Source organism: Ursus americanus, chromosome 23 (genome assembly GCF_024610735.1).
Source record: "Ursus americanus isolate L20-20 chromosome 23, mUrsAme1.1.p, whole genome shotgun sequence".
In the NCBI taxonomy this organism is placed as follows: domain Eukaryota; kingdom Metazoa; phylum Chordata; class Mammalia; order Carnivora; family Ursidae; genus Ursus; species Ursus americanus.
Window position 1 is genome coordinate 2,263,169 of NC_142149.1, and position 15,180 is coordinate 2,278,348.

Here is a 15,180-nt window from a genome sequence, read left to right on the forward strand (position 1 = left end):
TTGGGCCATTACAGATTGGCAAAACGTAAAAGACAGATAATATCCAGTGTTGGGTATTCTCACATACTATACATGGGTGTGGTTTTCTCTTTCTTTTCTTTTCTTTTCTTTTCTTTTCTTTTCTTTTCTTTTCTTTTCTTCTCTTTTCTTCTCTTTCTTTCTTTCTTTTCTTTTCTTTTCTTTCAGATTTTTATTTATTTATTTGACAGAGAGCACAAGCAGGGGGAGCTGCAGGCAGAAGGAGAGGGAGAAGCAGGCTCCCCGCTGAGCAGGGAGCCCAATGCGGGACTCGATCCCGAGACCCTGGGATCGTGACCTGAGCCAAAGGCAGACACTTCACCGACTGAGCCACCCATGTGCCCCTAGTTCCTGTTTTTCTAAATAGATAATCCAATCCCAGGTCTCCTCACCAGCACACTTCATATTTGCAGTTTTCCTCCATTAAGCTGTCTGGCATATACTTGCATACACTGATATTCTTTGAACTACTAGGTATTTACCCCAAAGATACAAATGTAGTGATCTGAAGGGGCACCTGCACCCCAGTGTTCATAGCAGCGATGTCCGCAATAGCCAAACTATGGAAAGAGCCCAGATGTCCACCGACAGATGAATAAAGAAGATGTGGTATGTGTGTATACACACACACACACACACATACACACACACACAATGGAATAGTACTCGGCCATCAAAACACACGAAATCTTGCCATTTGCAACAACGTGGATGGAACTAGAGGGGATTATGCTAAGGGAAATAAGTCAATCAGAGAAAGACAACTATCATATGATCTCACATGTGGAATTTAAGAAACAAAACAGAGAGGCATAGGGAAAGAGAGGAAAAAATAAAACAAGACAAAATCAGAGAAGGAGACAAACCATAAGAGACTCTTCATCGTAGGAAACAAACTGAGGGTTGCTGGAGGGGAGGGGGATGGGGGATGGGGTAAATAGGTGACGGGCATTAAAGAGGGCCCGTGATGGAATGGGCGCTGGGTGTTACATAAGACTGATGAATCACTGACCTCTGCCTCTGAAACTAACAATACACTATATGTTAACTAATTGAATTTAAGTAAATTTTTAAAAAGTTATGGTATATATATACACACATAATGGAATCTTCGTCATCAAAAAGAACCTGGCCATTTACAACGATGTGGATGGAACTAGAGAGTATAATGCTGAGTGAGATAAATCAGTCAGAGAAAGACAAATACCATGTCATCTCACTCATGTGGAGTTTAAGAAACAAATCCCATAAACAAAGAAAAAAAGAGCAAACAAACAAACAAACAGACTCTTAACTATAGAGAACCAACCAGTGGTTACCGGAGGGGGGGTGGAGGGACAGGTAGCCAGGTGAAGGGGATTAAGAGCACACATGTCCCCCCGAGCACTGAGTGAGGTACAGAACTGCTGAATCACTACCTTGCACACCTAGAACTAATACGACACTACGTTAATTACACCTCAATAAAAAAAGAAAAACTTTAAAAATAAAATGCACATCTCGGACATAAGTACACTTGTTATAATGAGAATATATGACTTCTGTAATTATTCTTAAAAACCCGACACAGACCAAACCCACGGGCCAGCCCGCGGGGGGTCTGGAGGGGGTAAAACAGGAGGGCACAGGCTTCTGAGGTGAGATGGCATCTTCCATGCCTGTGGAAGACGGCGGGAGAGACTGCAGGACACCTCGTGTGCACCGGGCCCACCTGTGAACGAACCCCTGCGTACCTCCACTCGGGTCTGAAGTTGTCCTCCGCCCGGGGGCTCTTCAGTTTCAAGATGATCATTTCATGAAGCTCCAGGAGGAAGGAGTCGAGGTCCGTCTGATTCAGGAAAGTCCTGAGGCACTTCATGTCTTCTGGGCTGAGACCCACTTTGTACTTGGCACTGATATCCCTGAAGGGCTCCTAGAACAAACCAGAACAGAGGCAGCAGGAGGCTGGGAGGAGGTGGGGCGGCCCCAGTCCAGCAGGGGCGGGGCTGCACTCACCTTATGCAGGCGGAGCAGCTGTTCTGACCTGTGGGCCGACAGGAGCTGCCAGAGGGCGATCGTGTGCTTCAGCTGGCATCTGCTGAAGGCCTGAAAGGGCAACAGGCTCCTGAGCGGGCACAGGTGGGCGTGGTGGCGCTCCTGCTCCCGTGCTACTCTGATCCCCCATGCACGGACACGGACACCTCCCGCACGCACGCACCAGCCGTGGGCCTAACCTCCAGAGCCTCGTCCCCCCGCTGCCATCCCATCTCAGAGCCTATTCCCCTCGCGGGAGAGGCGGGTGGCTGGCGTGCAGTGGGGGCATCTCTGACATGCCCGGTTCAGAGCCTCACACGCAGACACGTCGCTGCCTCTAGTGCCGGAGTGCGTTCTGCGGACCCCCGAATGGCGCTAATCCCAGCAGGAAGTGGGAAGGGCAGCGTGGACTGACCCGCAAGAGAGCCCAACCGAGACCCACCTTTAGAGCCAGCGCCGTCCGGTCGCCCATGCGCAGCATGTCTTGGACATACACGCTCAAGGGCATGTTCGGATTGCCGCCGGCCGTGCTCAGAAACCCCAGTGTGACTTCGATGACGGACAGAGCTTCACAGGCATCGCTGTAGGACAGCAGTTGCCCGCAGATGGCGCTGACGGCCACGTTGGGGAGGGGTTTCTAGGAAATCAAAGGCAGGACAGGGGTCCATGGCTGGGGCTTCTCGGGTGTCGCTCCCTGGCAAGAGCACTCACCCTGTTCGCTGCCAAGGCCATAAGGTGGGACGATCCCTCTAACAATAGCGGCAGTTAACACTTAGTGACCCCTAAGTGGCAGCGGTATTCCGGACTCTACAGAAATAGACGTGAGGTCACGGAGTCCTCAAAGCAGCTCTGGGAGGATATTCATGCGGACGCATGCACATGCCAGACACACACACCCCACACACGTAAACCCGAAGAGCAGGAACAAGTAAGTTCTCTGGACCTTGTGCGTCAGCACGGCCACGACATCCTGACTAAGAAACGAACGCAGGATTTCAGCAAGAACACTCCTGCTGATTCACGTCCTGCTTGCCCTCTGGAAAGAGCAGTGGGCTCAGGGAACTCAGGGAGGCCCCCTGCGTGCTGCCCCCAGCCATCGCGCGGAGCGAGGCTGTGCAGTCCCCACACGAGGAGAGCACCATGGTCAGGTAAAAGCACTGTGCACGCCGTAAGGGAGCTGTGATCACCTGTGCCATTTTGCTCCTGATGTCCATAAAGAGATGTTCATAGTTCCAGTCCCGTCTGTACACCAGAGTGGGTATCCCCTAAATTGAGAAAGAAAACAGTCTCTGGAGATGGAAGCCACTGTGGAGGCTTCCTGAGCAGTCACTCCACCGCAGGACCGCGCTGTCCAGCATGCCGTCAGGCAGAGCGCAGCTTTGCGGCCCTGTGATGTCCCTGCCTGACCCACAGTCTATGGAACCAGTAACACAACAAGGGACCCAGCCTTGCCTCGATGGCCACGCAGATGCCTCACAGAGGACGCGGTAGGCTTGCGAGCCGGTGGGGACACAGGAGCGTGGGTGGGGCCCTCCTGTTTGCGCACTCCCCCAACCATGACCAGGCACAGCCTCACACAAGGCAGTCCCTCTGCTAGACGACAGGGATGGCAGAGCCAGTTAAAACGGCCCTGGGCACAAACAGTTCAGAGCCCAACTGTGGGCAGTGAGGGAGCACCCCCCCCCCCAGTACAAGGTCTCTGACCGGACCTGGAAGGAACAGGAACAGTCTAGGTAAAAGAACAGAGACATGAAAGTGCACAGGGTGTTCAGGAAGAGAGGGCAGTCTGGTGCGCGAAGTCACAGGAGTCCACGCAGTCCGCAAGAAGTGGCCGGAGACAGGCTGGGACAAGCAGCAAGGGCTTTACCCCACGGGCACTAGGATGCCTGTCGGGGTCGGGCCTTTACCAGGGAGTGATGGGAGTCAGATCTGGTTTCAAAGTGTGGCCTGAAGACATGGGAGGCAGGGAGCAGTGGGGCTACTGCAGCGGTCACACCTGGGACGGACGCTGGGGGCGGGAGCGGGGTCTGCGGCAGCTACATGGGGCACCCATGGTGCCGGGTGACAGGCTGCGTGTGGCGAGGAAAGGCAACACGGCAGCCACGAGGGGCCGTCGGGGGTGGGAGGCAATGCCATTACTATGGTGGAGAAATTCGACAACAGGTCCGCTGGGACCTGTAGAGACCCTGGGGGGAAGGAGGCTCGGAGGCAGCTCAAGGGAGTTGATGGCCGAGGCACGGCGGGCAGTGAAGTCCCGGTCTCTGGGGGGAAGCGCAGCTGGGTGGTCATCCCCACTCCCAGCTCACTCGGAAACCGCTGGAGAAAAGCCACACTCAGGCCGACTTTCACAAAACAGATGTGCCGACACCATAAATACCACGGGGCCAGCCGTACCTTGAGGGTGAGCCTGGGTTTGCCCTGCAGGAAGCGGCTGGTGACCTGGCGCTCGACCTTCTCCAGGTCGAACTCCTGCAGGGTCTCCCGGCCCTGCTCCATCTGGTACTGGCAGTTGGACAGAATCAGTGGCATCAGGTCCCGCTCAACCTCGTAACTGATGACGTGCAGGTCTGTGACCTCGGAGGCATCAACGGAGTAGCTGAGGGACACAGAGTCGCAGCACTCAGTGTCCGCCATGCACACGCGGCCCGGGGCTCTGGGCGACACGGAGCCAGCTCCTAGCTGATGCTCCTAGTCCAAGCAGACAAACATGCTGCCTGGGCCTGTGGACCCCAGAGCCTGACCGAGGGACGGGAGCTGCTGCCTCCCGGCTCACGTCTGTCCTGGTGCTGGGTGAACCAGCTCAGAAACAGCTTCCCGGCCAGCAGAGCAGCGCCCCCTGCAGGCGAGCACTCACCTGTTGTTTCCGCTGGAGAACTTCTCCACCGCATAGACAATTCCGTTGTGCAGGCCGATCAAGTAGCTGACTAAGGCGGTGGAACAGAGGCCCCGGCCGCGGCGACGAGGTAGGATGACCTCGAAATCAGTGTCCATGTCTAAGTCGGCAGTGCAGTAGTCTTCTGGCAGCTTGATTTCACCTTTAGAGAACAGGGTGTTCTAAGCAAAGAGGCCACCCCTGGTCTCCACCGCTGCTCCCATCGTGTCAAGGCTGGAGCCGGAGATGCTCTGACAGTTCCGCCTCCAGCCTCTCGCCTGTGCTGACTGCTTCGAATGTTCTCAACTCCTTCCTGAGTCTGTATCGACACACCCAAGATGACTGGGGATTTAGTTTTCCCAGTAGGCCATGTCACGTGTCCCACACACCTCCACCCAGAGGGTCACAGATGAAACGCACGTGGCACAGTGCTCTGCGACTGCAGGGCTGAGTTGGGTTGACGGCAGGGAGTGTGGCACCTACCACTGGTCTGCAGTGACCTCCTCAGCTTATTCCATGTCGACAGAAAGATACCAACTCTTCTGTGGAGTAACTGCTTCAACCCATCTGCCAGAGAAAACACTCTTTTAGAGCCCCATGAAAACACCTACCCCATCCGGGGCAACCAACAACATCCCACGGTCTTTGGGAAGAGCCCAACTTCATGCCTCCGGGCTCAGCAACGTGTGTAACCACTGATGTGGAGCTCCAGGGGCTGGAGACCGGGCAGCACGTTCAGCCGTGGCAAAGCCTCTTCCTGGGCTTTTGGGATTCACGGCACCCACTGTGTGGCACTGAAAGCTGGGGGCGCAGAGCACCCAGAACCCCGAGTGCACCTCTCCCAGTCCCGCTGCAGTGATCTCTTCAAGCCACCAAACATGGGTGGTGTCAACCTCTTACTAGAGCAGACTTGTACCTTCGTGGTGGCTGTTAATGAAAGATCGGATGGATTGGTATTCAGCTTCTGGAACGTTCTGGAACCGCTTCACTAGATCCCTCTGCAGGGCCAAAATCTCAGGCAAGAATCTCACGAGTCTCAGCTCTGCCTCCTGGAGAAGGAAGACCGCCCGGCCATGTGTTAGTTCACCTAGAACAGGTTTTTGGGGAAAGAGACCCTGGGGCTGGCTCAGGGCCCGTGTTTGCATTTGATCCAGTCAATGTGCAGTGTTGTGTGAGGCCGTATCAGGCTCCTCGGACACGGGAAGAGGCTGTCCCATCGTTCACCAGAGCCTGCTGCCTGTGTGCCAGACGTCCTGCACACCACGCACAGTCCCTGGCCCCTGGAGCTAACACATCGCATGTGTTTGCCAAAAACTCATGAAAGAAATCGGCCTCATGGGCCCGCGAGGGGCTGGGTGTGCAGAGAACTTGCGGAGAGCAAAAAGGCTGGGAATGTAGGCAACCAGGCCTGGCATTCCTCCTGTGTGTCATCTGAGGACAGGACCCAAACATCTCCAGTCGAATGGGGCTGGGCGCCTCTGTGGGAGACCTAGGAAACCCTTCCCACAGGAACTCCTGCCCTTACACCGATCGTCAGACATTTCTGGCTGGACTGTAAATGCTGGTCCAGGGGGAAGGGCTCGACAGCCAACTGTGGAAGATGAGCCTTCATGCGGAACAAGGCTGACACGGGGTGTGTTTATGGTCTAACTGAGGGGACCGACTCAGCACACTGTTCCCTTCCCCCAAGGCCGGGTCGGGAACAGGGGAGACTCTGGGCTGTCTGACGAAAGCTTTCTCATTCAACAGTCACTGGTGGCCAGGTGCTCCTGGCACTGGGTGTGGGGGGTGAAGGTGAACACACACCACCAGGAAGATCTGAATCCTGCTCCTTCTTGCTGAGTGACTGGGGAGATACCGTCCTGGCCCTCACGTGCTTCACAGACTCCTGCTAACCCTGACCCGCAGGTTTTCCCCTGTGACTTTACACTACAAACCGCCTCATGGTCTAATGTGTATGAGGACCCCTCCTCTGGCCCTGAGTCTTCTGTTACCGGTGTTCCACCAGAAAAGTGAAGCACTGACATGGTCAGTTACATGCCCCACGGACTGAATAAAAGGCAGACCGTCAAGCGCACGGGGGACGCACGGGTGTGTGGTCACAGCGGGGCAGCCCTACCTTCTGTAGGAACTTCCAGAGGATGGGCACAGTTTCCCGGCCGTTCTTCTGCTCCACCACGTGCTGGAGGTACTCCACGGTGACCCTCCTCCTGCAGGTCCACATCTTAGAGCAGTGGACCGCACTCTTCCGGGGCAGGTGGGGCAGGAAGGCCGTTGGGTCACCGTACACGATTCTGGCCACAGGGTTGGAGCTGATCCGCTCATCTTGGCTGATGAGGGTCGTCACCGTCAGCAGGGCTTTCTCCAGATGCTGGGTGAGAGAACGGCACAAGGCCTGGAGGTAAGACCACTCACGCAGGCGGGGACACCCAGTGGCTTCAGCAGCGGGCCATTCAGGGACCTTGCCCTACTGGGTCCAGCACGTGACCAGGCATTCACATTCCTTGTCTCTCGAACCACTTACAAGTTCCTCGTTTGCAGGCTTCATCTCAGCAGACAGGAGACTCCGAGACCTGTGTTCTATGCCCAATCTTTTATTTTTATTCCCCGTTGGGCACACTGAGTCTCAGTACTGTCTTATCTGACAGAGGAGGGACAAATTACACATTTCTGGTGGGCAGCCACATGAGAGTCTGTCTATCTACCTGTTGCTCTCACATCTTGCTGTAAAAGGTGGTGGAGCGAGAGCCGCCTGCACTTTCTGGACTCACAGTAACTCCTTAACTGCCCGCCCAGCCCCAGGGGCAGAGGGTGCAGGGACAGCAGGACGGTGGAGTGGTCACGTGGTCAACCCCTGGGCTGGGGCTCAACCAGTACCCCCGACACCACTTGTGTGAGGGACACTGGCCTGAGCGCCTGGGGGACACCACCAAGGATACCTGCCCGCAGGCTCCCAGCTGGGCTGCTGGCCACGTACCTCCAGCTCAGGGAGAATGAGGGTCTGCATGGCCTTCTCCCAGCTGTTTCTCTGCTCTCTGGTCCACAGTCTTGCATCAAAACCTAAAGGCCCTATAAGGAAACACGCCCGGGTTAACCAAGGAACAGAGAGCACAGCAGCTCCATGAACAGCACCTAAAGGTGACTGAATCATGCTCCCTTTCAGGGGTGCACAGGGCGCTTCCTCTTAAATTAACCTGAATGTTTAAAAATGGTCCTTGCTGCTCCCACCAACCCCATGATCTTTGTGAAGATACAAACAAAAAGAAAATAAAGTCACTCTCATTGCCACCACTCAGAGATAACTCTTTTACTAAGTTACCTTACGGACCTTTCCTTTCTATGGGTTTCAGTCTTTAAAATGGGAACACTAGCTTCGTGACCACGGTGGTTTGTAGCCTGCTTTTCCATGCAGCAAACTGTGGACATGTCAACACGGTCAGGCAGCCCCAGACAGCCATGTCCTTAGGACAAGCAGAAGGCCCCCAGACAGGCCAGGGGTCCAAGGAGGACAAATCCCAACAGAGTGCCAGACACCGGTCTCTTGACGGTGATGACTCACACATCGCCTGTCCTGGACGATACATGTCCCTTGTGCAGCAGGGCCATCGCACACCAAGCTGGCTTTCCCCCCCATGCACACACATGTAACACCGCTATGCACATGACCCCGGTGTCACAGGTCTTGGCCCGACAGGGGAAATGCTAAGACGAGCTGTCCTCCTGTGTGCTGGTCCATACACTTCTCCCTGCTTCCCCTTATCTGACGTGTGTGGGTGCTCCCCCCCCGCCCCGTGCTCACCCCAGCTGGAGAGGTGGCGCTGCCCTCGGAGCAGGCTGCGCAGCACGAGGTGCACCACGGTGGCGGTCTCGTCAGCGCTCCGTCCCAGCGTCTTCGTCAGCTGCTGCAGGTCACTGTGGACGTGCTGCTGCAGAAAGCCTCTGGGGTCCTGCACCGGAGGCTTGATGATGTGCCTGAGCGCCTGCGGGGGCCACGAGACACAGCACCTCGTCTGTGGGGAGCCAGCGCGCCCGCACAGCCCGGGAAGGAGAGCCGGCCCCGAGGCAGAGGCCGTGTCTCAGCTGGCGCTGGGGCGGTGGTCGGAGCGCCGCGCGAACATGGGCGGCGGGAGGAGGCAGAGCAGTGGGGGTGACTGCCTTCCACATGACCGGCGCGAAACAGTCTCACGGCCCTGTTCTTAACTCCTCAAAACCACGCTGCCTATAACCCGTCACTCAAGCAAGGTCTTCCTTCCTCAAGACGCATGTCTGTGAGCCTGCGTGGGAGCAGCCTCGTTCCGAACTCATTACAGCCACACTGTGTACAAACCTAAACAGGATCTCAACCCCTCAACGTTTGCTATGGCGGTTAATCCCCTTAGAGGAGACGCATGTGCTTTCCCAGAGCCACAGCGAAGATGCGGGCCAACGCCGCATTACAGGAGCCTCTCCGCTCCTGGGTGCACACCGAGACATGGAGTGCTCCTTTAACACGGACTTTAGGGGCGTCTGAGTGGCTCAGTCAGTTGAATGTTGCCTCTTGGTTTTGGCTCAGGTCATGATCTCAGGGCTGTGAGATGGAGCCCCATGTCAGGCTCTGCTCTCAGCGTGGAGTCTGCTTGGGGTTCTCCCTCTCCACCCTCCCCCCTGCTGTCTATATTTATATTTATATAAATAAAGTCTTTAAAAAATAAAATGGGTTTTATGTAACCTGACATGTAGTTCCCCGACACCATCACATGCCACGGTGGGGAAATGAGGATGTATGAATGACCTACTGCTCTGTGGATTAGGGAACACTGACAGGGGAGGTGTCCTAGTCCACGGGAGGTGGCCACAACTCTGTAAGCAAAGGACTCATGATGAAAACCCCACAGTGGGTGGTTAGGAATGAACGAGCAAACACATGGTCTGGCAGGAGCGGCTATGCTGTACCTGAGGGCTCTGGGCCGCTCCCAGGAGCAGGGCCAGGTGCGTGAGCAACCGGATGAGCAGGAAGGCCACTGGGGACAGCTCTCGGTCAGACACCACCGCCTCGCCTCCGGGCAGCGGGGCTCCCAGCACGTGGCCAGTCTGCGTTCTGTCTGTATTGTTACTGGAGAGGATAAGAGAAGACAGGGTGGAGACTGAAGACGGTCATCTCTCCTCAGCCCTAGGGGCACACCCTGGATTCCTGGGCCCTGGAGACGAGGTTTGCGTTCTGAAGAAATCGGTGTTCCAGGACTTACTCTTGTAAGCCCAGACCTCTCGCCTCAGGGTCTTCCATCCAGCCTCCCCTTCCTGGCTGACCACAGCTCACAATATTCTCAGTGTGAAGCGGCTGAACCAAGTGGTTATTTGTGCAATCCCCGGACCGTGTGTCAGGACAAGGTCTGCACCTGCTTCTCCCACTGAAATCATCGTGGGGAGGGAAGCACATAGGCTAAGGATGGCCTGAGTTTGGGACAGGTGACATCGACATCGGGACGTGTACACCAATCTCATTTTCCCAAATTGAAAACTGGGATTGAAGGCCTGGCAAAGAATTTCGTATCACGTCTAGATGGGAGACACAGTATGATAGATACATTCTGTTGTAAAAATACTCGATGTTCTAGAACATTCTGATGGTTTGTGAAGATAAGAGGCTAGGGTATTTTAAACTATAACAGCACCAGAAGAGCCAAAATGTATGATGGCCACAGGGAGGCCCCGTCAGCCATCTGGGGGAGCACGAGGAACCACACTCATCTTGAGGGAAGGCTGGGATAGGGACACCAGCTACGCATGTAGATTCCAGAGCGTGTGGTAAGAAAGACTGTGTCTCCTTCACTTCCCGCAAACAGTGGAGAAAGCTGAGTTTACAAGTGAGACAGCGTGAGCTCAGATAGACAAAAACCCAGTTTGTGGCTCTGTAGACCTCAATGTCCCTCTGATTTAGGTCACTTGGGTGTGTCAAGTATATTTCTATAGGGGGCATGCCCCGGGCTCACACAGAAGACATCTGGATAAGACATATTAACGTGTGGTCTGCTTTGCATTTAAGAGCCTAGTCAGCCAAGGACAGATCAGGCACCTGTGACATGACCACGGGGACCTTGCGATTGAGATACGATGTGACACAGGCCCAAATGCATAATAGTAATTAATACCGTACTTAGCAGCAACTTATCCACTGGAATAGAGACAGCCCAAACACCCGTGTTTCGATCACTTAGAAAAGAAATACACTCCTACATACTTGATAACTTGGAATCCAGTCTCAGGTCTGTGATTAATCCCTCCAATTAGAGCACCGCAGTCAACGCAACGGCTCTGCTCCATCGGCCTGCCGCACTAGGACAAGACAAACGTGCCCCCGCTCAGTTTCGGAGGAGTGGCGCTTCGTGCACAAACACCACCTGCAGGCCAATCCACATGTGGCATGGGAGGTGGCGATGGCACGTGGATTGCTTGTTCTACTGTGAGCACGTGTCAGTGATGCAGGAGTCCCGAGACACAGGGCAGATGCCCTGTGCAAATATGGTGCCCGTGAGTACATGTGGACGTTCTAAGCAGGAGAGACAGCTTGGGTTTTACTCCCAAACAGACACTTTGTAGACAAATACGTAATCAGCCTTCCTTTCTCACACTCACTGCTCTTCCCCACCCCCCAACCACCACACCAGGGCTTATTATCTAGCACCAGAAAACTACTGCAGCCTCCAAAATTAATTCCTGAACTCAGTTTGGACTTTTTTATTAAAAAAAAAAAAAGTAACCATATGATTTGCTCCTTCCAAAGCCTCATTTTTCCAAATCTGGCTGTGGGCTGGTGTATACTGTCAATCGCAGCCTGTAACAGGCCCCAGACCTCAGGCCGTCAGAGCAGAGAGCGGTCTCAGGAAGAATGTGTCTCGCTCTCCCCACTCCGTAGATGAGGAAGCAGGTGCACCTCAGAAACATGCAGTGCATACGGATCGCCTTTCCTCCTCTAGGCTCCCATTCACTTTGCTCAGTTCAACAGCCCGCTGCTGCAGCAGCAGAGGGACACCATGATGGGCCCTGGCCGGACGCTGCGGGATGCAGACGTGAGGCGCACACAGCTCTCTCCGCCAGGGTTTACCACCCAGAGTCTCATTTCCTGTCCTGTGGTATCTAGAGCACATCTCCTCTAATCCAGCCTATGGACCAGTCAATGCTTGCACATGTCACTGACCCCACGCGGCAGTGGCTGGGAAGGATGGCTAGCAGCAGTTTTGTCTCCCACAGGGACTTGGGCAACGTCTGGACACATTTTTGGTTGTCACCCTGGTGACCTGTGGAGCTCCTGGCATCTGGTGAGTTGAGGCCGGGGATGCTGCGCAGTGCCCTAGCAGAGCCCTGCCCTAGCAGAGCCCACAGTGCTCAGGACAGCCCCCAGTACAGATGGAGGCCTGCAGGCCTTCTGTACCGTTTACATGTTTGGTTGGAGCACCGTAAAAAGCCCTGAAAGGAGTCTATGTTCTCTAGAAGGTCACGACCCCCGCTAACCTCTTCCCCCATGGCCCCCTGCTCAGATTTAGAGGAACAAACGTTTGAGCCCCGCAAACAGCACCCCGAATACCAAGACTCACCTCTCCCACAGAGCACGGGTGACCATTGGGACACACTGTTAAAAGAACAACAGGAGACACGTTGGCTGGTGAGGTTTTATGTAATGACCTGAGGTTAAGAAAGAAAGCCAACGCTCTCCTCTCCGGCCTGACCAAAACGAGACTTGGAGTCCCGGTCCTGAGCACATTAGTGAAAACTACACGTGCGCCCATCTGACAGAGCAGGGAGAAACTCCATTACAGTCCCCTGCCCGGGCTGCTTCAGGAGGCAGCGTCCGCCTATTTCATACTTTTTCTCTTTGATTTTTTTGTCTTTAAAGAGCATGAGTTTTAAAAAAGATTTTATTTCCTTATTTATTATATTGAGAGAGAGAGAGAGAGCGCGCGCGCTCGAGGGAGGGAGGGAGGGAGAGTGCGAGAGGGGGAGGGGCAGAGGCCAAGGGAGAATCCCAAGCAGACCTCCGCTGAGTGGGGAGCCCCATGCAGGGCTGGATCCCAGGATCCTGAGATCATGACTTGAGCTGAAACCAAGAGTCGGACGCTCACCGACTGAGCCCCCCAGGCGGCCCAAGGGCATGTTTATAACAACTTTTACAATTAGTTTAAAAGGATTATTGGCTCAGGGGCACCTGACTGGCTCAGTCGGAGGAGTATGCGACTCTTGATCTTGGAATTATGGGTTCCAGCCCCACCTTAGGTGTAGAGATTACTAAAAATAAATAAATAACCTTAAAATAAAAAAAAAAAAAGAGAGAGAGAGAAAGGGAACCAGGAAAGGCCTGGCTTTCTCTGTATAAAAAAAATAAATAAAAATTTTAAAAAAGGGGGCGCCTCGGTGGCTCAGATGGCGAAGCGTCTGCCTTTAGCTCAGGTCATGATCTCAGGGTCCTGGGATCGAGCCCCGTATCGGGCTCCCAGCTCAGCAGGGAGTCTGCTTCTCCCTCGGCCTCTTCCCCTGCTTGTGCTCTGACTCTCTCTCTCAAATGAACAAATAAAATCTTTAAAAAAATTAAAAAAAGAAAAAGATTATTTTCTCAGGCAACAGCGAAGTTTACATAAAGTATGGGTTACATTACTTGGGCTCCTAGTTCTGTATTTCAAAAAGAAATATCTTTGGGTCCAAAGCTTGGTTGACCTGGCCCCTGCCTGAGCCACTGGTGTGGCTCACATGCGGATCACTCCCCCGCCCCTGGGACGGGACTCAGGAAAGGCCTGGTGCACATCCTCCCCAGTCGGCAGGGCTCCCTGTTCTGCAAACCCCCCAATCGTGGAACAGGGCAGGCATCTGGGACCTTCAAGGCACAAACCACAGGGACCCCAGTTCAAACCACAGAGGACGGTGACTCTGTCTCAGAACCTGACACTTACTGTACCAGAAGACTCCTTCCAGACCCTTCCAGCTCCGAGCCTGAGCCAGCAAGTCTTCGGGCATCGTTGGAAGATAAGCACCCTGAAAAGCCAAGAAAGCAGAGAAGGCTTCAGGAAAGTGAGAGCCTGGGCTGGATGCCACTGCCCTCAAGTGACGAGGTGGACTCTGGACTCTCTCTCTTCTCCACCCGCAAGTTCTCCGTCGGGAAAACAGAACAAGGGCTCTCGCCATCACTGTGGACTCGGGCGTCAGGTGGGACAGAGGCAAAGAGAGGAACCATGAGACAGAGAGTTTCAACAGGTCCCCGGGGACAGGCCGCTGGAGAAACCACACCCCAGTCTTACCGCCATGTCAGCCGGGGAGAAGGCCAGATTCTGCAGGGGTTCCAAGACTTTGCTGTGTCCACACAGGAGGACAATCGCAGCGTGAATAGCCAGTTCGGTCACTGTGCCCTCAAGGCTGCTGTCCCTGGCACCTGTCCTCAGCAGGGGCAGCGTGTTAGTCACAAGGGAGGTTGCAAAATGTCTCATTTCCGGAGAAGACAGGACCTTGCTTTCCTCGATGAACTTCTTCAGAGCCTCACATTGCTGACAGGAAAAAATGTTTTAATATTGAAAAATATATCAAAGAAGAATATGATGTGAAGCCAAACGTCTGCTCTTAAGTCAGGCATACGTGTTGACGCGAATACTTATCAAATATGGAGAAAATACGGTTTGAGGGGCGATTATCCAGACAAGAGCAAGCACAGCGCCACACACCCAAGCACTAACTCCGACGGTTTCTCACGTTCTTGACTTTGCTTTTCATCGTAATTCTGAAAGTTCTGGGTGACACAGAAATCATTCCTCCAGATAAGAAGGTTGAGGGGCGCCTGGGTGGCTCAGTTGGCTGAGCGCCGGACTCTTGATTTCGGCGGCGGTCATGATCTCAGGGTCATGAGATGGAGTCCTGCATCGGGCTCTATGCGCAGCGCAGTCTGCTTCAGACTCTCCCTCTCCCTCTGCCCCTCCCCCAGCCTTGATAATAAATTAATCTTAAAAAAAAAAAGGTAAGTTGAGAACCCCCATCCTAGATTAAAAAAAAAAATTATGGGCGTAATTTGTTTGTGGCTTTTACTTCTATTCAGAAAAGTCCCTCCAGATACCGGAGACAAGGAGCACTGCCCCGAATGCGGACACTCACCTCTGGCTTAGGATGGAGGTTTGTGTCGCGGAACTGGTACAAAGTGGCAACCTCTCTGAAGAGCGCTAAGAGTAGGTGGGCCGCCTGCTGAGGGCCGGGGTTCCTGCAGAGCTGAAGCAAGAAGCAAGGGCCCCAGTGAGGCTTGCAGCCATTGCACACGTCCACCTGAGGGC

At 54.2% G+C, this 15,180-nt stretch overlaps 1 protein-coding gene across 2 annotated transcripts in view; it reads right to left on the minus strand.

Moving 5' to 3' along the window:
- RNF213 (ring finger protein 213) overlaps positions 1–15,180 on the minus strand; it is a 97,868-nt gene that overhangs the window by 2,005 nt on the left and 80,683 nt on the right. For both annotated transcript variants that reach the window (XM_045813871.2, XM_045813872.2), the window contains 17 exons: positions 15,008–15,118; positions 14,167–14,409; positions 13,822–13,903; positions 12,475–12,509; positions 11,121–11,215; positions 9,836–9,995; positions 8,703–8,883; positions 7,881–7,972; positions 7,023–7,274; positions 5,820–5,952; positions 5,387–5,470; positions 4,886–5,066; positions 4,426–4,627; positions 3,219–3,296; positions 2,474–2,668; positions 2,014–2,103; positions 1,752–1,930 (listed from right to left, as the gene is read on the minus strand). In XM_045813871.2, the coding sequence (XP_045669827.2) occupies positions 1,752–1,930; positions 2,014–2,103; positions 2,474–2,668; positions 3,219–3,296; positions 4,426–4,627; positions 4,886–5,066; positions 5,387–5,470; positions 5,820–5,952; positions 7,023–7,274; positions 7,881–7,972; positions 8,703–8,883; positions 9,836–9,995; positions 11,121–11,215; positions 12,475–12,509; positions 13,822–13,903; positions 14,167–14,409; positions 15,008–15,118 (2,393 nt within the window). The remainder of the gene's footprint in view (positions 1–1,751; positions 1,931–2,013; positions 2,104–2,473; positions 2,669–3,218; positions 3,297–4,425; positions 4,628–4,885; positions 5,067–5,386; positions 5,471–5,819; positions 5,953–7,022; positions 7,275–7,880; positions 7,973–8,702; positions 8,884–9,835; positions 9,996–11,120; positions 11,216–12,474; positions 12,510–13,821; positions 13,904–14,166; positions 14,410–15,007; positions 15,119–15,180) is intronic.